Source organism: Polypterus senegalus, chromosome 14 (assembly GCF_016835505.1).
Source record: "Polypterus senegalus isolate Bchr_013 chromosome 14, ASM1683550v1, whole genome shotgun sequence".
NCBI classification, from domain to species: Eukaryota; Metazoa; Chordata; class Cladistia; order Polypteriformes; family Polypteridae; genus Polypterus; species Polypterus senegalus.
In genome coordinates, this window is record NC_053167.1 from 4,766,890 (window position 1) to 4,789,314 (window position 22,425).

General features: G+C 42.3%; 1 protein-coding gene across 1 annotated transcript in view; it reads left to right on the plus strand.

Annotated features, from left to right (window-relative positions):
- The window catches only part of rims4 (regulating synaptic membrane exocytosis 4), a 178,553-nt gene extending 156,969 nt beyond the window's left edge, over window positions 1–21,584 (plus strand). The window contains exon 6 of the mRNA XM_039735413.1: window positions 21,448–21,584. Coding sequence (XP_039591347.1) covers window positions 21,448–21,561 — 114 coding nt within the window. The 3' untranslated portion in view covers window positions 21,562–21,584. The remainder of the gene's footprint in view (window positions 1–21,447) is intronic.
- The last annotated feature ends 841 nt before the right edge of the window (window positions 21,585–22,425 follow it).

A 22,425-nucleotide genomic window follows, 5' to 3' on the forward strand; every position in this document is an offset into this window, starting at 1 on the left:
AAGATGTACTACATTACCTTTCTTGGATACATCCTTCTTTCTACAGTATTTCGTGTGGTGGAAGACCGGACGGTGTTAACGGTTGTAGATATTCTACGGGATATTGTAAGCTGTTGTTTTCATTTTACGCACAATCATCACAAACTGCTTCAGCATAGTCTATTTTTGACGTAAACTCGTTTGACTTCATCGTTTCTTGGTGCTAGGATTGCCCGTGTACTCATTTTTCTGTTGATAACCCTTCGTGATGAAATTCTTCAATAAGAATTGGACATAATACATCTTCTTTAATTGAGAACTCAAAATGAGGAAAACGTTTAAATTTATAAGAGCTGAGAGTGCAGGAAGTGTGTCTGGCAAAAGCATTCACAAGACTGAGATCTGAGAGTACCGTGCTCTTATTTGAAAATGGTTGATAGGAGGACATGACTTGAAAGAATCTCGTGGCAATATTCTCATCTCGCGGGACTTGAAAAAATCTTTTCCAAAAAGTCTCGTCTCGTCCCCTATTAAGACTCATTGCATTGAAAGATTTTTTATATAACAGAGAGATTTATGCTATGATTACTTATTTGAAAACAGTAAAGACAGAAAAAAATTATCCTGCTTTTTGAACTGCTTCGAAACAGTAAAACTAGAAATATTACTTGTAGATATTTCAGAACCATTTTTCCCTCACATATTTACTGACACTTTTACAGTGTTTGGAAGCTTATTCTAACACTTGTGCAAATAAGACTACCATTTGGTAAAAAAAAAAAAAAAATACTGAATTTTGCAACTTATTCTGCTGAAACATATGCATACAACTTAACTAATTCTCCAGATGTAAAAAGACAAACATATGAAGTTTATTTTGAGGGGTATAATATGAATATTGAATGAAGCATGATGACGTTATAGCCAGTTAAATCAAAGTAGCAGAAAACGAACATAAATGAGGGTGAGTTTAAAGGGTTAAACAAATACTCTTCCATGAAAATGTTGCCCTTATCAAAGTGCTGCCGTACCCTCACAGCCCTGCTGTTACACACAACACAATACATAGGGGGTTTAAATTCCCATTGGAACTGAGTGCGACTCATGCTAATTCAGCAGGGTGAACTGATTAAGGTTCACATGAAATCACTTGAGATCTTGCAGTTATATTTTCTCAACACTCCCGTTAAGGTAATACCCATGAATCACACCAAAAGTAATCCGCATACTAGAATTATTAAGAAATGCTTGATAAAACTGATATACTCAGTACTGTAACTAATAGTTCCATTTATTTGCACCGACATGCAATGAATTCCTTCTACAAGCTTGTCTTCCGTGCCATTTCTGTGATAGTCTGATGTCGATGCTCTCTGGTGAGCTCATTGATTTTTTTATTTTATTTCTACAAGAACCTTTCAGGTGACCACTGATGAGTGATGACCGTTTTCCCCATTTTAACATGTTTTGCCTATCATTTGATAATGCTAGCACCCATCCAGGCATAACGATATGCACTTCAGCATCACTGTTGGGAATTTCCTTCTTCCCAGTAAATTCAATCACTGTATGTTGGAAGTGGCATGTTCTCGTCAGCTGTTTTCTTACACTGAACTGTGAACATGCGACTCAGGCAGATTAAAGATGGAGGTATTTGTTATGATGCGACATATAAATATTATCCAAAAAGTTCAAAAAGATTGAATAGAGGGATGTTTATGATTTGACATTTGAACTGTTGATAACTGTGACGTGCTGACATTTTTTCCTTGTATTTTTAATTTGTTCAGGTAGCCAAGTGCTCTACTTTAGTGACTTAGTGAAGGCAACCATTGATATAGTGAGATAAAGAGCACAATTAGGGTGGTGGGAATGTGGGGGCTGGCAATTTTAAAAGTTTAAAATTGAAATCTTGTAAAGTTTGCATACAAAAGAAAGAGCAGGGGTGAGCAATGTTGGTGCTGGAGGGCCGCAGTGGCTACAGGTTTTTGTTCCAAACCAGTTGCTTAATTAGAAAACAGTCCTTGCCAGTAACAGGTCTTATTTAATTTTATGGCTTTTATGGGTTTAAGCTCTGCAATGTCAGGTCATTCTTATATCATATATATTTTTTTTTCTTTTTAAGGTTATCATCCCAAAAGATTTACAGCCTTAAATGGTTGAGTAATTTTCAATCCCTCACTTTTTCCACTTCAGTTTCCTTCGTTCCGGAAATGTGCTAGTAATCTAAAGCACTCGTATATCAAAGTGAATTTCCCTATAAGAAATAATGGAAACTCAGATGATTGGTTCCACAATCCAAAAATATTCATACAAAAATGATTAGTACAAAATATAAAGTAAAAATACATAAAACAAATTAACCTGCACTTTACTTTTGAAAAGAATCGTGGCTGGTGTGAGTGAGACGAGAGAGAGAGAGAGAGGAGGAGGAGGAGGAGGAGGAGGAGGAGGAGGAGGAGGAGGGTTATTGTGTAGGACGACTAACGGAATCATTGCTGTCTGTTGGCTCACTGGAATCTTTTTCTTTTTTTGTGACTTTAACAAGGAACCTATCCAATGACAGTTGCCTTTGCCTCCTTTTGAGGATTTCGTGGGAATGTGACATTGCAATGTTGTTAAACAGATTCACCGCTCGCACTGATACAGACTTATTCGGGTGGTGCTTTTCTAAAAAATATTTTTGTTGCAGTACAGTTACTAAAGATAACAGTCACAGCACTTGGACACAAAATTTAAAAAATGCTTTACGTACACACATGTGGTCACAATGCTATAGTAAACAGTATATGTTCATACGAGCAAGGGAGACGATTACCCACAATCCTGCAGCGAGAGAGAGAGAGAAGAATCATTATCTTAGCTGTGATCACGTGACACTCGACAGACAAAGCGTATATGTACAACTTTTACTGCAAGACCTCGCTCGTTTATCAAGTTAAAATTTATTACAACTTTTTGCTCGTCTTGCAAAACACTTGCAGACCAAGTTACTCGCAATCCAAAGTTTTACTGTACTTCATTAAACCAAATAGTGCACGATAAACACACACAGGTGTAAATGGAGACAAGCTAAATGGAGAACTGCTGGTTCCTTTGTCATTTGAGTGAATTTGCCCTTTCAAGTAAAAGACCTGTATACAACCATTCGGATGAGGGTGATATACAGAGATGTACATTGAAAGTTGCCATATAACGGACATGGATAAACACCACAAGTATCATATATATTTGCGTTTAAGTTCTCCCGCGGATAAGTCGGGACTTGATTTTACCATATAATTTCTGGTATTTTATAATGTCAGTCATACAAGTTTAATGCTGAAAACTTATGCTGCTGGTCCAAGAGATTACGATATGCTAACACCCACCTGAGAGAATAACCACAGAGCACACGGCCTTTTTTTCTATGTGGGTGCAGCAATTCGCTCTTTCAGCGTGTGCTCCTAACCTCTCGCTCTCTCTCTCTCTCTCTCTATTGTGCCTATGTGACCACACGGTAATACCTGAACTATTCTAAAGCAACATTTGCACTGATTTGTATTTTGTGTATCTCACACCCTCATACACCTTTGTCATAAGAGCATCCCTTATATACGATGAAACATTTGATCAGAACAAAATATGAAACTGGTTTTAAATTAAACCTTGTTGAAGAAGTGAAAGAAATTGGTAACTGCGCTGCTGCAACAAAATTCGATGCATCTGAGAAACTGGTGAGAGATTGAATGAGGCAAGAAGATGTAAAAAAAAATAAAATTAAGTGTCACATTTTTTGAACGGGCATATAAGCCGGGGTCTGATTTTATGATCTATTTTTCGGGTTTCAAGACCCAACTTATACATGAATATATACAGTATGCAGTATGCTGGCAGACCAACATTTTTTTTTACTCAAATCTGGTTAACCCTAATCAGTCCAGTGAATAGCCCACTCACACATGGGTCTGTCTGAAACCACCTGTTAACCCAGTGCTCACCCATCCTTGGGATACAAGTGAAAAACTGGAGCACCTGAGAAAAAGATATCCTACTTGGGCAGAACACAACACACTCCACACAAATGGGCTGCAGAAAGGTAGATAGAATAGGCTGTCAACTACTCTTCTGAACCCATTTCATCAGGTTTAGCCAGGGGTGAAGAGCCCACCTGTAAAACCCCATTGAGCAAACCAGAGTATGGCACTCTATAGTGCAAAGCCATTAGAAAAGTTGAAATCCAGGCCATTTGTAGGTCTGAGTATATTTCATTCTCATTAACATTAAACAGAAATTGAAGACAGAAATTATGCTTGCATATTGTGAACAACTGATTTTTTTTAATGTTATATAAAGTACATTAAAATCCTTGAAAATGGAATCCATATAAATAACGTGTAGAGAATGTGTACATGTATGCCTGCACATGTAAATTGGCATATATATATATATATAGTAAAAGGAGCTATATAGCGCCCGACCTGGCACAGACTTATGCAGTGGCACGTGTAAAACAAACAGGCTTTTATTAGTTTTCTTCAGCCGTGGGGCACGTCTTCCCTGTGTCCCACAAGCAAAACACAGTTCCAAAAGCACAAAACACAGCTCAAACAACCCTTCCTCGCACCACCACTCCTCCCAGGCAACCTCGTCCTCTTCCTCCCGATTCTGGCCTCGAATGAAGAGAGGCTGGCCCGTTTTATAGCCCACCTGGAAGTGTTCCAGGTGCTTGACCAGCTGGCCCTGATTGCACCTCCGAGTGGGCTGATAACTCATCCAACCTGGTTGTTGGCTCTCGGCAGCACCCCCTAGCGGCCACCCCATCTCCCAACTAGGCTGTGGAGGACTCCATGTCCCATGGAGCCACGTGGGAGACTGGGAAACGAATAATGGCCGTGGAGGCTGCCACCAAGTGTCCCGGGGGAGGTATTGGTGGCTCCCCCGGAACATATGCAGCAGGGGCACAGTATATATATATATATATATATATATATATATATATATATATATATATATATATATATATATATATATATATATATATATGCTAGGGGGCCTCGCTTGCCAAACCCCTGGCTTGCGCTACACGCCAGCCACTTTGCGTCTCTGCCACTCACGTATGTGATACGCCTCTTCATTGGGAAGAAACATTACTTCCTCCCTGATGCCCTGACACTGATGGCAACACAAATTAGACGATCTACAAGTCTACGACTTAAAGTTTAAATCCGAACAACATATTCAATCTTTTTTTGCTGTTCCGTTACTTCCCTGAGTAATAATTTCCTTTTGTTAGCACTAATGCGATCTTTACTTTCACTATATTAAGACTTTTGAATTTTCGTATTTCCATTATCTCTAACCTGCTCTGCATGTGTTTTGCGCCAACGTTTTTGAATTCTTTATGACATTTTGTCATCTACTCTTTTGGGAAGAAATACTACTTTTCCATACACTGTATATGTATTTACTATGATTATCATTACATAAAAAAACTATACCTATTTCTAAGGGAAAAAAGCAATAATTTGCATCAGCTCCTCCAGGTCTTAGCAGTCTTCTGTCAGCTTGCGTTTTTGGAATGTTTTCTTGAGCCGATCGATTGCATGCGGGATGGGTACACCTGCGTAGCACCGTCGCTGCTATTAAAAAGCACATTTAAGTAGCGTTGTATCTCTATTTAATGGTCCTTGTTCAAAGCTTAAAATATTTGATCAGGTCTGCTTTTCACTGAAGAGGCCAAGTGCAATATTTCTTTCAGTAAATTTATTAAATAAAAACGTGTTTTTTTTTTGTTTTTCTTGCTTGTTTAAATTTAGGTGGCAATGCTCAGCCACTCTTTGTGACATCAACTAAAGATTTCCAGAACTTTAGAAATATGTTTCTATACTAGAACAGATCCCAGGTCTTTTAACTTGTTTAACTGAAAATTTCTTACTGAAATTAAATTGATTGTTAGAAAATGTTGTGACATTCCAAAACTCAAATAAAATCAAAGGTTGAAAAATTAGAAATTTCAAGGAGATTAGTAACCTGTTTGTTATTGGAAAGATGTTTACACAATACTACAATTAGTTTAATTGATATTATTTGTTGAATAGTCTGAACAATATAGAATAAAAAATTGTAACGTGAGCTCCAGTGCTGTCAATGCTCTCAAATCATTTATTGCTTAGGAAAATAAAAAAAAAGATTTTTGTGAATTGTAGCAATTTATAACACTGGTGCCAAGATTCTTAACGTGTGTGTGTGTGTGTGTGTGTGTATGTGTGTGTGTACGAGAGTGTGCTTGGTCCAGCCTATTTCAGCATTGTGAACGTATCTTGTAGTCGATTGGCTGAAGCCGGTGCTCCTGTGACCTTTGTGGTCAGTGTCCAGTTCAGCTGTCTTCTTGGAAGAAGAGTGCATGAACTGAACATCAGCAATAAGGCGTTAAGCAAATTCATGGCGTCTTGTGGCCGCACTGGCAGCGTGTTGTACTCTGGATGTTCATACTGGACTCATGGATGCTCAGTAGAAGCCATAAAGGTAGCTTTAGTAGAGTAAGAGTAACACGCTTGTAGTTTGACACGGTGCCACGTGCACTGCATTGTAGGAGGGGGCGGCTTATCAGCTTTATTTTATTTTATTTTGTGCGTGCTCCTGTCCATCTAAAATCTGCTTTCCTATGCCAAAAGCAGAGCAATTCGTAGCAGTCCCGCAAGATGGGACAGACTTTCAACTCTTGCGACCTTATCTTTATGTTTCAGTTAGCACATTTTCAGTAAGACAGCTTACTTGTGATCGGCTATCATTGTCGTTTGATTAGCAAACCACAGAAACTTGAGCTTTTCCAGCCAAGGGGAAGTACAAGTTAGACATGCTAATGGTGTCCATGGCGTTCACATGCTATGGGAGTTTGTGATTCGAATTCTGCCCACTTTGTGCAGTTCACATGCATTTGTAGCGGACGGTTTGGGAGAAATATGAGGTTTTACTGCTGAAATTTGTGCAAAAAGAAAGGAAGGATTTGGCCTCATTTTTTTTTTTTTATCCAAATAAAAATAACAAAGGAAGCTCATTGCCAGCACAATACCATTTCTGCCTCACTGCTTACTTTTTAACACTTCATGTGGCAAAAAGAAATGACAAAGAGTACCAAAGTTAGAAGTGCGCTACATGAACTTTCCCACTAAAAACTCATATTTCCTCATAACAAGTGAACGCAACATATATTTGTCAGTAAAGCACGCCGAGCCTTAATAAAGCTTGATCTGTTGTCTGCTTTTTTAAGAGCCAAGTGGCACAACTGTATTTACCGCTGTCCCTTTTCTCTCCGTTTCTTTTTCTGTTTTGCCATTGTTATCCTTAAACCTAATGTTTTCTGTGTAATGTTTTTGGCTAGCAGGGTGACATGCTGATTGTGGCGTATAGGGTGACCACTGCCACTTATTGAACCTTAATATCAAAAAGGTGAAGAAGGAAAAAAAAAAATGAAGAGAAGGGTTAGGGTTATTTTGAAATCCGTACAACAAGGCAAGGTGTTGGCAATTGTGCACAGGTTCTGGTTTCACCTACACCACTGAGCATGCATGGCTCCCTGGCTCGTCAGTGTTACAGCTCTGTACATATCAGGTATTCTAACTCAAGAAAAGTGTGTGTGTCTCTCAGAAGCAGCCACTGCAGCTGCACTTTCTACATGAGAGCTTTCTCTCTGATGTAATAATTTATTACACGTAGATTTTATTCTTAAAGCTCTGTGAAAGTTGAATAATGCACAATTTGATGTTGTTGGTAATACTTACAACTGTTAATAAAAAAGAGTTGATCCTTGTATTCAGTGGTCCCATTATTTAACGAAAGACGTGGGAGTGGCAGGTCTTCAGGTGTGTGTGCGTGTGTGTGTGTTTTACGACATTTCAGTTTGTGTAACAGTACAATAATGGAAGAGGCAGAAGAATCAAGCCTGACAGCTCATTCACCGCCCAAGCAAGAAAATGAACTTTAAGTTTCCAAAGGCTGGGCCAGTGGGCATCTTCTGAGTTCTCGGAGCAATTTCTCCCTTTTATTATTGCGGATTGAAAGAGAGATGGTACTCATGTTATGTTGTTGTTTTCATGTCAACCTTCATCTCTTCATCTTTTCTCAAAATATCTTCCTCAATTGCAGACATTAGGGAAAGTGAAGTTCGACTCCATCTTGATACTGTCATATCTGGATGAGAATTAGATTCTGAGTTACCGTCCCTGACTCTTGGATTATATTTGGTTCCACAACACATTGCTGTTTGTGCCTATCACTCGGCGTCACAGATGGCCGTGATGTGGTCACAAGAGATGGCATGTAATGCCACAATAACATTTTCCCTCTGCAAAGATTCCCAGTTCCATTGGATTTTATTTGGAAAGAAAACTTTCTCTCTTTTAGATTTTTTTTTCTTTCTCCTCTTTCCAATTTTCACTTCTTTGCATTTGATAAATGAACCAGAGGAATTTCATTTCACAGACAGTGTTTCAAAATTACCCCTAAAATTCGCTTTGCCTGCAGTTTCACAATTGTGTAATGTGCAACCCACTATAATGAGGTTTTTGGAAGGGAAGCAAAGTTGTTTCGTGCTGACAACAAGGAATATTGCTCCTTCTGTTGCTATTGCAACCCGATCCTCCATGTACTCTTGTCTGCCTTGTGCACTGCCTGCCTGCATATTGGCACCGCTGGTTCTGTGCTCATTTAGGGTCAGGGGTAACATCTGAAATCTGCAATCTCCTTCAAAAGCTCTGTAAGCCGATCCAAGGCAGGATCCCACACAACCATTCTAATGGCTTTTACCCAAGAGGAAGCTCCCCTGAAATACATACAGGTAAGTGGTGTCTGTCTGCACCTCCTTTCCACACTCTGAACCAGAATAAAGAACGACAAGCTTTTACAGATGGAAAAGGATAATGAAGATGAGATTAAAATCTTCTTCTTCTTCTTTTCCCACTTCTATGTGGGACTGATGTTTCAGAGATCCCAGTGTGATTTTTTATAGCCGGACACCATTCCTGATGGGAATCCTCCCCCTGACGTGAAAATATGTGTTAATGGCACAAACGTTTCTTTGTTACAAAGCACCATATACTTCACAAATGTATTTGTTAAATGAAACTCTTCAGTGTTGTGCAAATCGTTTCGCTTATCACTATTCAGTACATTGTCAAGCATATAAAGATTTTATGCTGTCTGTTTTCTTTGTGTCTGTTCTGAATTTTGCCTTTCTCGGATCCACGGCCGCTTTTTGCTTGCTTGTTAGGTATTTGTGTCTGTGCATATGGAGATATGGGAGCAGAGCCAATCCTTGCAGATTCCACAATCAGGTCTTCAGTTTGAGCTCCTTCTTTTTACAGGCTAATATTTGTGCCTGTTAGATGTTCCTGTACCACATGCTGTTCTATTTGCGTTGGTCCCCCATATTTTGTGCTGCTAGAACATTTGTATTCACTTTACCTGCCTGCTGGTTTCAACAGTCTGAAGTTCTTTTTGTTAAATTTTCTTTGTTTCCATCTTTTAGAATTTTCCCTTTTTCACTATTTCAACGCTCCATTGACCTCTGATCTTTTCTTTGTACTTTTCATTTCAGTTAATGACCTCATGGTACCTACTCATTTCGATTCCCACTGTTCCTTAGCATTCAGCCAGTGTCTCACCTAATGGGAAGGCAGACACTTGGGTAACAAAGAATGGGAGCTACAGAGTGTTTAAGGGAAAACCAACAGGACAGTCGCTAAAAACTACAACCAGGTCAACAAGTCAATGCTACCAATGTCATATTAAAAACTAAAGCTGTGTATAACAAGGCAGAAATCCTGCAGTAACAAAATATTACTTGGCTTACTTAACTTTGAATTTTGCAATTATCCCAAAAACAGGGATACTCACCTTCACGCATCACCATGATTTATTGGTGCCGTGAACTCAGATGTTGCAATACTTGAACCATGTGACTGGCAATCTGTCACGGAAATAAAAGACAATATGGCAAAAACATTCAAATAAAATGCATGCACTCATGCACACCCATAATGGTGAAGAAAATAGGAATAAAATCATCAACAATGATTAGAACAATTGAAAAAAATGATGAAACCATTCCCATGTTATAAAACAGAGAATAATTTTAACAATGAAGAGTTCACATGTCATCGATTTGCAATAAAACTTTACGTTTCGCTTTATGAAAAAATCTAAAATTTGTGCAAAATATACAAGAAGAAAGGCATCTAGTTCCTTTCTGGGAGTGTTTTTAAGTATTAATTCTTCATGCCTCTGACTGTCATTTTATATTTAAACCAGTAACGGTGCACTGCACGATAACATTCAGTGAATACACTTGACTTGAGCCTTCCTAGTTTTCAACCTCTTTTTCTGTATGTTTAGCATTCGTTTGCTCAGAGGTTGATGCGCTTGCCATTTCCTGAGCAGCTCTTCTTTTCTCTACCCTAGCGGCATCTTTACGAGTTAAAACTAATTAAGTCTGTGTTTGCGTTGCAATTACTTAGTACGTTTTCTTTAATTTTCTACTTAAACTGGCACTTAAGTCTTCAATCTGCCTCAAGAATGATTTAAGAAATGAAGAAATGGGGTAGTGACGGCAAAGGTGGTAGGGATGAGAATGGTGCTGAGAGTTGATTCTACAATAAAATGAAATAAAAAGAGGAATAACCTTGTTTGGTCAATCATCACCCTGAAAGTGGATAGCAGACCTCACGTGGTATATGTGTACCAAATTTCAGGTCAATAGATCAAACAGTTTGCAAGCTACAGGTGATTAAAAATCCTGGACGGACAAATGGACAGCCATGGTAGCATATTATATAAGAAGATAAAGATTTCAATTGGGAAAGAAGAAAACTATCAGAAGTGTGTATTTCCTTAACTAGGATAAGGTGGTTGCTAGGTAAGGGGAAGGAGGTTAACATGTGTAGATGAAGGGTTTGTGTGCATCTCTTTGTGATGAAAATAGGCAACAACAACAACAACATTTATTTATATAGCACATTTTCATACAAAAAGTAGCTCAAAGTAATTTACATAATGAAGAAAGGAAAAATAAAAGACAGAATAAGAAATTAAAGTAAGACAACATTAGTTAACATAGAAAAGGAGTAAGGTCCGATGGCCAGGGTGGACAGAAAAAACAGAAAAAAACTCCAGACGGCTGGAGAAAAAAATAAAATCTGCAGGGGTTCCAGGCCACGGGACCGCCCAGTCCCCTCTGGTCATTCTACCTAACATAAACGAAATAGTCCTCTTTGCAGTTAGGGTTCTCATTAAGCCACTTGATGTTGATGGTCATACAGACTTCTGGCTTTTAATCCAGAATCCAATCATTGTTGGAACATCACGATGCTTTGAGTAGATTGTGGTTGTCAAGCCACCACCAAAAGGATACCAGAAAAGGAAACAGAAGAGAGAGTAGAGGTTAGTACAGATTTTAGAGGCACCATGAATAGTTACTATAATGAGTTGGATATACAGAGTATCAGGATTTTAATTACAGTGAAGTTATGAGAAGGCCATGTTAAAGTAATGTGTTTTCAGCAGCTTTTTAAAGTGCTCCACTGAATTAGCCTGTATTGGCAGGCTATTCCAGATTTTAGGTGCATAACAGCAGAAGGCCGCCTCACCACTTCTTTTAAGTTTCCATCCATCCATTTTCCAACCGGCTGAATCTGAACACAGGGTCACCGGGAGCCAATCCCACCACAGGACACACACAAACCAATCCACCTAACTGAATGTCTTTGAGAGGAAACCCACACAGACACGGGGAGAACATGCAAGCTCCACGCAGGGAGGACCCGGGAAGCGAACCCAGGTCTCCTAACTGCGGGGCTGCAGCGCTACCACTGCGCCACTGTGCCGCCCTTCTTTTAAGTTTTGTTCTTGGAATTCTAAGGAGACACTCATTTGAGGATCTGAGGATACGATTTGGAATATAAGATGTCAGACATTCCGATATATACGATGGAGCGAGATTATTTAAGGCTTTATAATCCATAAGCAGAATTTTAAAGTCAATCCTGAATGACACAGGCAACCAGTGTAGTGACATCAAAACTGGAGTAATGTGTTCGGATTTTCTTTTTCTAGTTAGAATTCTAGCCGTGGCATTCTGCACTCGTTGCAAACGATTTATGTCTTTTTTGGGTAGTCCTGAGAGGAGTGTGTTACAGTAATCTAGTCGACTGAAGACAAACGCGTGAACTAATTTCTCAGCATCTTTCAGTGATATAAGCGGTCTAACTTTACTTATGTTTCTTTGTAGCGGTGCCACATAGTGTTTAAATGTCAGTGCTGTGTGTGTCTCGTTTTCATTGTCCCATTGACTGCGTTGTGTGTATCAGTTAATGTTGTCCCCGTAAAGGAGGACGGATGATGGGAGGAGTTCACAATCACTTACCTGGAAAACACCTGTATATCAATTAATCAATTACTGCCGTCACGGATTATTTAAGGAGAAGAGGAGGAGACGAAAGGAGGAGAGACCAGCACGAGGAGAGAGAAGGAGAACAACCAACAACGCATTCACGATTTCAACCTGCCTGCCGTTTCATTCCATTGCGCTATCATCCAGTTTGTATTTCATTCATCCGGACTGCCTTTCAACCTGCTTACCGCTGAAGACCCCGGGGTCGAATCATCATTCGCCGCACGCCGAGGAAACACGGTGAGGTTATTCCAAACGCCGGGAAATACGAACATTACTATCGCCATTAATCAGTACCCGTATTCAGGACATTTATTTCACGTACCGGACTCAAGTTCATGATCATTCCGTTTGCCAGCCATTTGTCGTTTGTGTGGTGTGTGTTATATGTTACGTGGACAAGGGAGGGGATTTGTATGTATATATTGTCAGTTTTGCTGTGGGATTGTTGGGGTGGAGGAATATTTGAGTGTACATTTGTCTTGTGGCGTGTCTTGTCCCATTTAATACATTTATTCTTGTTTAATTTTACATTCTGCTTATTGTCTTTGCTTTTCAAACCGTCGATTGTGGGGAAAGTTAATCTGTGTAGGAGTACGGCTTGACAGGAAAAGGTTTCTCAGTCAATTATCCAGGCCACAGGTCTTGGAGGTGTAGCTGCCGGCTGGGAATAAGGGGTCGGCCGTTACATAAGTGGTGCCCTCTCTGAGGAATCTTTATTTAAATTCGATCACTGTCTGCCTTTAAATTTTCCCCGAATTAACATGTCTTTAGGGCGTGCCGAGCAGGACGACACCATTGCTTCGCCTCGGTGTGATGATGGAGTAGCGGGCGCGCACGCCACGGTCAGAGCGTGTTCAGCGGTGCGAGAGGTGGTGGATTCTTTGCAGTCGCTGTACCTCGAAGATCACCGTGGACCTGAAGAGGAAGGCCTGGAGGACGTCTCGCCTCTGTGGGAGGATCTGGCGCAACAAATGACCCGGCTGGAGGAGAAGATCCGCGAGGTTGCCGAAAGTACGCTGGAGCAGCTCCCAGGAGGAAATGAAAGAATACATCAACGAGCAAGTTCAACTCCTGGGGCGGGAAATGTGTGTTGTGCCTCCAGAGGCGGGATCGGCGCTGGCAAGATTCTCTTCAGGGGAAGTCAAAGGTGTCTCCAGAAGATAAGACCGTCGCCCGTCATTCAACGCCGTGCGTATCTGGGAGGGCGCATGCCTCAATGGCCATTTGTTCCTGGGGTGCGCCTGTCTTTTCCCAAGTTAGGGGCTCCTATAATGTCGATGATGTCCTGAACTTTGTGGAGGACGGGAGGCGTACCTGGCCGTTAACCCTCTAACCCCGGAAGAGCTAATTGGGGTGATAGGGACATCCCTCTCGGGACCGGTGCGGAGCTGGTGGCTGGCGGCTAAGAAGACTATTTTCGACTGGGGATCCTTTCGTCGATCTTTCCTCGCGGCTTTTCTTCCGGAAGACTACGAGACCGAACTGGAGGACAAGCTGCGGTCCATGGTGCAACTACCTTCACAAACCATCCGGGACTTAGCCTATGAATACCGGGCTTTGTGTTTGAAGTGGCGGCGGCTATGGCTGAAGAAGAGGTGGTCCGCGTCCTTAATGCCTGTAACCCGCGGTTAGCTGGGTGTCTCAGGGGGGTGGTGGGATCGGTGGAGGACTTGGTGAGGGTAGGCTCCCAAGTGGAGCGGGACTGGGGAAACTCAAAGGCGTACTGGCACAAAGTTCAGGCCAGTACACGAGAAACCCAGCCCCTAAAACCACAACGAGCCAAACCTTGCGGTCGGAAGCCGATCTCGCCATTATGCAAGCGAGCACGTCCCTTCTGATCGTCCCAGTGAGGCTGCGGGGTGGCAGATGGATGCGGTGGTGGATACCGGAGCCATCACACTCTAATCCGCTCAAGCATGTGGGAGAAGATTAGCCGACCGACAGACAAATTAACATCTGCCCGTCCGTCCGATTTGTATTGGCGGATGGGAGTGAACACAAGGCCCTGGGCAGAGTCCCCTTGAGGTACAGTGTACTCGCCACCACCTGGGATATGGATACGTATGTCCTGGAGGACCAGCACCTGTCAGTTCCGTTACTCCTTGGGCTGGATTCTCTAGCCACCATGAGGATGACCATCCATCTCAGTCCCAGGGGGTATACGGTACCGGGGGAAGGGATATGCGAATTCATTTACAAATCCAAAGAAGATCTGGGCTCGAATTTATCGGGTTTTACGCAGCAGAGAGGAGGGCGCAAGCACCTGGCGGCAGCCCCAGTGGAGGGACAACCTGAAGAGGTGAGGCCGGTGCTGAAGAAGTGGGCGAGGTGTGGGCGGAGAAGTTAGGAGTTGCCCGTGGGGTGACCCACATGGTCCACACCTTGGACGAAGTCCCTATAAGGCACCGAGCTTACGGGTTTCTCCACTGAAGAGGCGTCATTAAAGAACACCTCGATCGGATGCTCGCCGAGGGAATAATAGAACCATCTTCCTCCTCCTGGGCGTCCCCTGTGGTCCTCGTGAAGAAGTCGGATAATTCCTATCGTTTCTGTGTGGACTACAGGGGGGTTAACGAGAAGACGAGCCTGGGCGCATATCCTCATGCCCCTGGTTCATGAAATCCTGGAGTCACTGCATGGAGCTGCAGTGTTTAGTACATTAGATCTCCGCAGTGGCTATTGGCAGGTGCCGATGGGCGAGGGGAGTAAAAAGAAGACGGCAGTCATCACCCCTGAAGGCCTGTTCCAGTTCAATGTCATGCCTTTTGGGCTTAAAATGCTGGGGCCACTTTCCAGCGGCTCATGGAGCAGGTTCTGAGGGGTTGATAGGCAAGATCTGCTTCGTACATCGATGACGTCATTGTTTACTCCCCTTCTATAAATCAACATCTCCGGGATTTAGACACCATCTTCCAGCGATTTCATCAAGCGCACCTTACGCTGAACACGAAGAAGTGTACCTTCATTCAACCCCACATACGCTTCCTCGGGCACATTCTTTCATCGGAGGGTCGCTGTAGACCCCGAAGACCTTGGCCATCCGGGAGTACCCCACGCCCACAGATTTGAAGTCGTTTTCTTGGGTTAGTGGGGTGGTACCATAAGTTTATTCCCCGGATGGCAGATATAGCGGCTCCCTTGAACCAGCTTAGGAAAAAAGATGTCCCGTGGGAGTGGACCACAGAATGCCAGGACGCGGTCGAGCGACTAAAGAGCCACCTACAAGAGCCACCCGTTCTGGCCCAACCGATCCACAGCTCACCTTCCAGGTACAGACAGATGCCAGCAACCTGGGGCTCGGCGCGTGCTCACTCAAAGAATTAACCAGGCTGAACATGTCATCGCGTACGCCTCACGAGTTTTGCGCGGCGCTGAGCTGAACTACTCGACAGCTGAGAAGGAGTGCTTGGCTGTCGTGTGGGCTGTGGAGAAATGGAGACATTATTTGGAGGGGGTTGAATTCGAAGTGTACACCGACCATCACGCTCTGACCTGGGTGTTCAATCACCCGAAGACCTCCTCCCGTCTGACCAGGTGGGTCCTCCGCCTCCAGAATTTTACGTTCAGGGTGACTTACCGGAAGGGCTGTGGTAACATCGTGCCGGATGCACTATCTAGGGTATCGGAGCCGTCGGGGATGGTGTGTTTGGCAGAGGCAAAAGATGATCCTCCCTCTGCCAAGGAGCCTTGAAGACCTAGCCCAAGCACAAGCTACCAGTCCATTCTGCCAGAACATCAGGGAAGGGCTGGAGCAACAGCGAACTGACCGGGTACACTTTGTGGACCTCCAAGGGGTCTTGTACAGGACTATTCCATCCACCCTTGGGGGTCTGCAACATCAACTGGTGGTCCCGGAAGAGCTCGTCCCGACTTTCTGAAGCACTACCATGACAGTCCTTTAGGTGGTCACCTTGGAAGGACAAAAACTTTATTAAAGATTCTGGGGTTGCGTGGTGGCCGTCTGTCTGAAAGACGTGTGCCACCACGTGAAGACGTGTGCCACCTGCCAACAACTAAAAAACCCACCTGGTAAACCGGCGGGATTACTTCAATCGACAATTGCAGATGGACCAGGAGAGACTTTGGGAGTCGACCTAATGGGGCCATTTCCTATCACCAGCTCGAGGAAGACCGTCCTGATGGTAGTAGTAGACTATTTTTCGAAGTGGGTGGAGCTGTTTGCGTTAGCCGATGCAAGGGCTAACAAAATATGCTCCATCCTGAAGAACGAAATCTTCACCCGCTGGGGGGTGCCAAGAAACATCATCTCGGATCGGGTCCGCAGTTCACAAGCTCCATATTGGATGAACTTTATGCAGCCTGGGGAGTGAAGAAAAACCTCACCACCGCTTACCATCCCCAGGCCAACATGGCGGAGCGAGTGAACGGACCCTGAAGAACATGATCGCCTCCTATGTGGGTGAACGCCATCAGGACTGGGATAAATGGCTCCCGAGCTCCGGTTTGCCCTGAACACCGCGGTGCATGAAGCCACAGGTGAGACGCCTGCTTTGGTTGCGCTGGGCAGACAGCTTAAGGGCCCACTCGACCGACTCTTTCCCAGCACCCCTAGTCCAGAATCCACCAGTTACAATAATTTGGTTAAGGTAGAGGGTTTACGGCGGAGAATCCAAGGGAGGTTGGTGAGTTCGACATCCAGACACGCCAAACTGTATAATGCCCGGCGGAGGGAAGCGCACTTCCAGCCGGGTGATTTGGTCTGGATTAGAGCTCACCATCTCTCAGATGCCAGCAGAAAATTCTCCGCCAACCTAGCGCCTAAATGGTTAGGTCCAGCTAAAATCATTCAACAAACAGGTCCAGTCAATTTCCAGATCCAAAGGGGTATCGGCACTGCCTCCAAGTTAGACACCATCCATGTGGCCAACCTCAAGCCGTACTTCGGCCCTCCCTTGTCCAATCCTTGTACATTTTAAGTGAAAAAATGCTGTCCTAGTGATCTGATTAATATGCGATTTAAAATTTAGATTACAGTCAACAGTTACCCCTAAGCTTTTTACCTCTGTCTTCACTTTTAATCCTAATGTATCCAGTTTATTTCTAATAGCCTCATTGTATCCATTATTGCTAATCACTAAGATTTCAGTTTTCTCTTTATTTAACTTGAGAAAGTTACTATTCATCCATTCTGAGATACAAGTCAGACATTGTGTTAGTGAATCAAGAAAATCGAGGTCATCAGGTGCTATTGATAAGTACAGCTGTGTGTCATCAGCATAGCTGTGGTAGCTCACGTTGTGCCCTGAGATAATCTGACCTAACGGAAGCATTTAGATTGAGAAGAGCAGCGGACCCAGGATAGAGCCTTGTGGAACACCAGATATCATGTGTCTTCGAGTTGTATTTACCACAACAAACAAAGAATTAGTTACAATTAGTTAGAACAAAGAATTGCATGCCACATGCAATGGGGTAGTGGACGACCATGCAGGTTAGCAGAGTCTCCAGACCCAAAGGGCTCCCTCCTCAGACATCCACAAAGCCAGCAACAAAAGTAGATATTTAATTTTCGAAAACAGAAAATATATGTGTGTTTTAAGGTTTAACAAAATAATGAAAAACTGCATTGCGTAACGTTATAGGCAACAGACGGGTTGACCAGTAAAACCTGAAATATGCAGAGGTTAGTGATTTAACCACAAATACTTTCTTCATAATAAGACAAAGAAAATAAGTAAGCCATTGGCAAACTATACGTAAGATAATATCTATGATTCTATGATTCATCTATGATGGGACTGGCGAAATGCTACCAGCGAGTATCGTAACCAGATAGCACTGTATGTTAGGAGCACCGAGCGTTGCAGGGAGCTCGACAGAAAAGGCTTCATTTTCCTTGTTCTTCCTGTCAACTTCTTTATATTGCAGGTGACCACAAGCTTATTAATAAGGATGTGCAGAGCAATCTGACAGGCCAAGACCAGGTAAAAATAACAATATGCCATATCTAAATAGATGTAAAGAAATGATAACATTAGGCCCTCAAAATGCTTTAGACATTAACTCCATACCAGTTTTCCCCCAAATTGCAGCAAACTGGCCAGGCTCAGCACTGGTTTAATTTAATTTGATGACTGAGAAAACATTTCTCTAAATAGTTACTGACTTCAGCAGAGATGCAGGGGAGTTTGAAATATGGTAGAACACCACAGTAGTGTTTTTTTAGGGACTTGTGACCAAAAACAAAAGACTGCTCAATGCAGGAAATCTATATATATAAAAGTCAATGTGTGTATGTATGTATGTTCCAGCTTCACGTCCGAACGGTTGGAGTGATTTTCATGAAACTTGAAACACATGTTCCTCATTGGTCGACTAAAGATACGGTAGAGTGAAATCAGCCATAACCCACCCCCTTCTGGGTAGAGTGGGGGGTGATCTTGTAGTCTTGTATGCATGTTATCATCCAGTTGACACTCGGAATGACCACCAGAGGGCGAACTGGAGGCGACTGCCAGCATTCTTTATGTTTGAGCAGCACCGCGGCCCTGTTGCTTTTGAAATTAAATAGCGTTCAACGCGTGGAAGTGTGTGTGTCTGCCCAGCCCGGAAGTGAGACAGAGACGGGGTGAGGACTCCAGCTCCGAGGACACACAAGCGAAGCCAGTACACCAGCAAAACGAAACCTCCTAAGAAAGACAGTTGCTTAACTGCTAATACACAGACGATACGAGCACTTCTGCAACATGAATCCTTCTAGCAGAGAGTAGTTTTGACGATTTAAATACTTTCTAGGATCCAGTGCTTTTAACAGCACGGGCTTACACATTTAGTATATAGCAGGCGATGGCCAGCATTCTTTATTTTTGAGCAGCACCGTGCCCCTGTTGCTTTTCAAAATAAATAGAGTTGGCCGGTTCTGAGTGTCAATTAGATGATAACATACATAAAAGACTGCAAGACAAGGATATTAGTGAGTGTTTGTTTCTTAATTTATTTTTATTTTTAACGTTGTGTTTTTTTAATTATGCTTTTCTCAAACAATTATAAAAAACACAAGGGTGAGCTGGAGGTGACTGCCAGCATTCTTTATGTTTGCGCACCACCTCACCCCTGTTGCTTTTCAAATTAAATACAGTTGGCCAGTTCCGAGTGTCAACTGGATGATAACATACATAAAACACCCCAAGGCAAGCACATTAGTGAGTGTTTATCCATCCATCCATTATCCAACCCACTATATCCTAGCTACAGGGTCACGGGGGTCTGCTGGAGCCAATCACAGCCAACACAGAGCGCAAGGCAGGAAACAAACGCCGGGCAGGGTGCCAACCCACCGCAGAAAACCCACGCAGACACGGGGAGATCATGCAAACTCCATATAGGGAGGACTCGGGATGCAAACCCAGGTTTATTGTTTGTTAATTTATTTTTATTTTTAAAGTGGTGTTTTTTTAATTATATTTTTCTCAAACAATTTAAAAAAAACTTTATTTTCCTCCCAGACAATGCTGGGTATTTCAGCGAGTTGTGAATAAATTCTCAGAATCCTATAAGTACAGGCCTGTGTTCATTGTGTTTAGGGTTTTGTTTTTTATATTTTCACTACAGTTTTTATAATGATTATTGGTTATGATCAAGTTCGAAGTTTCCTGATTTGGTGTTTTTAATTTGTGGAACTATTATTGTTATTTTTGTCACTTCAGATTATTATTCCTTTACATGAACACTGCTGTGATGTTGATAAAAACGGCACCATTGTTAAACCACTGCTTACAGACAACTGAGATTGATTTTTGAAACCAAAAAAATCTACATTCACATTGCAGCTCCATTCCCATTTTTCACTCATATGTGACAGATCGGATGTTTTTGGAGAAGTGGGATTAGTCCTAGAAGATGTGCAATCAAAACTTTTCAGAAAGGATTTACACGGCTCTTTTAACAACTGTCTTGTATGCAAACCTTTTCCCAGCATGCTCTCACCAGACCATCGGATGACCTAATTATATGTAGAGATCATTGCAGTAATAAAGGTGCACAGACCAACAGCACTGATCATTGGGTCTTGTTTCTCTTCCTTGCCATCACAAGCTCAGTAATTTGGAGACGTTGGAGACGCAACATAAAGTAGCCCAACAACCAAAATCTGTCTGACAAAATTATTTTATTTATTTTGCACATGCAGCACATGTTCAGGATCAACACCTGTACTCATTTGGATCACTTTGCAAAATTAATTCGAGCAGTCAAAAAAAAAAACAATTCACATATGAGGCAAAAATCAGGATTGAATAACTTTTACCTGCAGTGTGAATGTAGCCTTAGAGGACATGTGCTTCTTCAGACAATCCCTGTTTTACGTTTAAGGAAAGCATTCCAAAAATATGAAATGTGTGGAAATGTTAAATATGGGAACTGTTAAACTGGGGTTCCACTTGAAATGCTTCTTTTCAGGAAGAAGCCTATGAATTTTAGATATTGCCAGTGGCACAGTATCACATTTTTGAAGACATATTGCACTCCTCTGTGGTGATATGAGCTTCTTCTTCTTCTTCTTCTTCTTCTTCTTCATTTAGCTGCACCCATTAGGGATCGCCACAATGGAGCATCTTCTTCCATACTCTGTGGTAAAATGAACAATAGGCCTAAACAGAACTGATTTCACCCATGTGGTGCAGATTACATGCAGAAATTAGTACAGGTAAACATGGAAGTATGAAAGACGTTTTCCACCTTAAAAAACACCCAAAATCTCTTTAGGGCCGGTTTATACTTGACATTCAGAATGCTTACACACATCAGGGCTTCCACGCATTCCCAGCGTTCTTTTGTCGCATCCTCTGAGCATGACATCAGAAATGAATGCGCCAAGTACATGAGTTACAGTTCTAGCTAAAATATGGGTGGTGTGTGTGTTCAAGTTTTGGTACGTGATGTTAGCATTGTTGTTTACTATGTCACACATGGGCGTCGGAGGACTCCTCTAAGCTGCCTGGCAAAGGTACACAATAACCCGACGAGACAAGAGGAGGGGTTACTGCTGACTTTGTCCTGTTGTTCTTCTTCCCTCACAGCTCCAAGAAGTAAGTGAACCAGTAAGGGCACTTAACCCCACCACTTCCGGAAGTTGCGCTATTAAAGAAGCACTGGCAAAGAGAAAGGTGTCTTTTGCTGCGAGACCGGACTGAGCCGCACGGCAGAGCATGCGACTCTCAAGAGATCCCTTAGAAGGACGAAATCCGATCGAGATAGCACATTAGTGCTGTTTTCATTAATGTTCTTTATTTTTCTTGTTTCGTCTCACGACGATTTAAAGGGACAACCTGGTTGGCATCCCAATATTTTGACTGTTTCCAGTCTGTCCTTCCACCGCCTGGCCACAACTATCAACATGTGACGTCAGGTTTGCAGCTCCAACAGGATCAATGCTTCGATGTTTGATGAATGGCTTGATGCGGTGAAGCAAATCATCAGACTTAAATGTTGACATGCAAATGTCTTCATGGTGCTGTTTGTCATCCATTTCTCACAAAGGCAATACAAGTGTTGCATATTCCTCGTCGTATAGATTGTTAAGTATATCCCCGGCTCTAGTGAGATTTCACATTGTGCATTTGTGAAATCACCTGCAAAACAAAAGTTAGTGTCAGTTTTGCGACAGTATATGAATTGAAACTTGCTTGTTTTGCTCATCACTTGTGCCTTTGTAGATCCATTGTAAAAGTGTTTATCATCAGCCTAGGAGTAATAATAAAAATGATAGTTCTGCTGTTTAAACCTATGTAAAATCTTATTTTGCTTTAACCTGTGTTATACATTACTGTTAGTCATTAAATTACTGATGTAACAGATAATCATGTGCCTGTTAAGCCAGGACAGAAGACATCTCATACAGATCACTCCTATCTACCTCATTTTCTTTTCTCTTGTGGCCTAGTTTACTAAGCTGCTACAACCCCATGGCTCTGCTTAATTTAATTTTAGTCAGAGTACAGAGATCTGACATTAGAACTCAGTCAACACAAGGGTATCTGATCTGTTTGGAGACCATA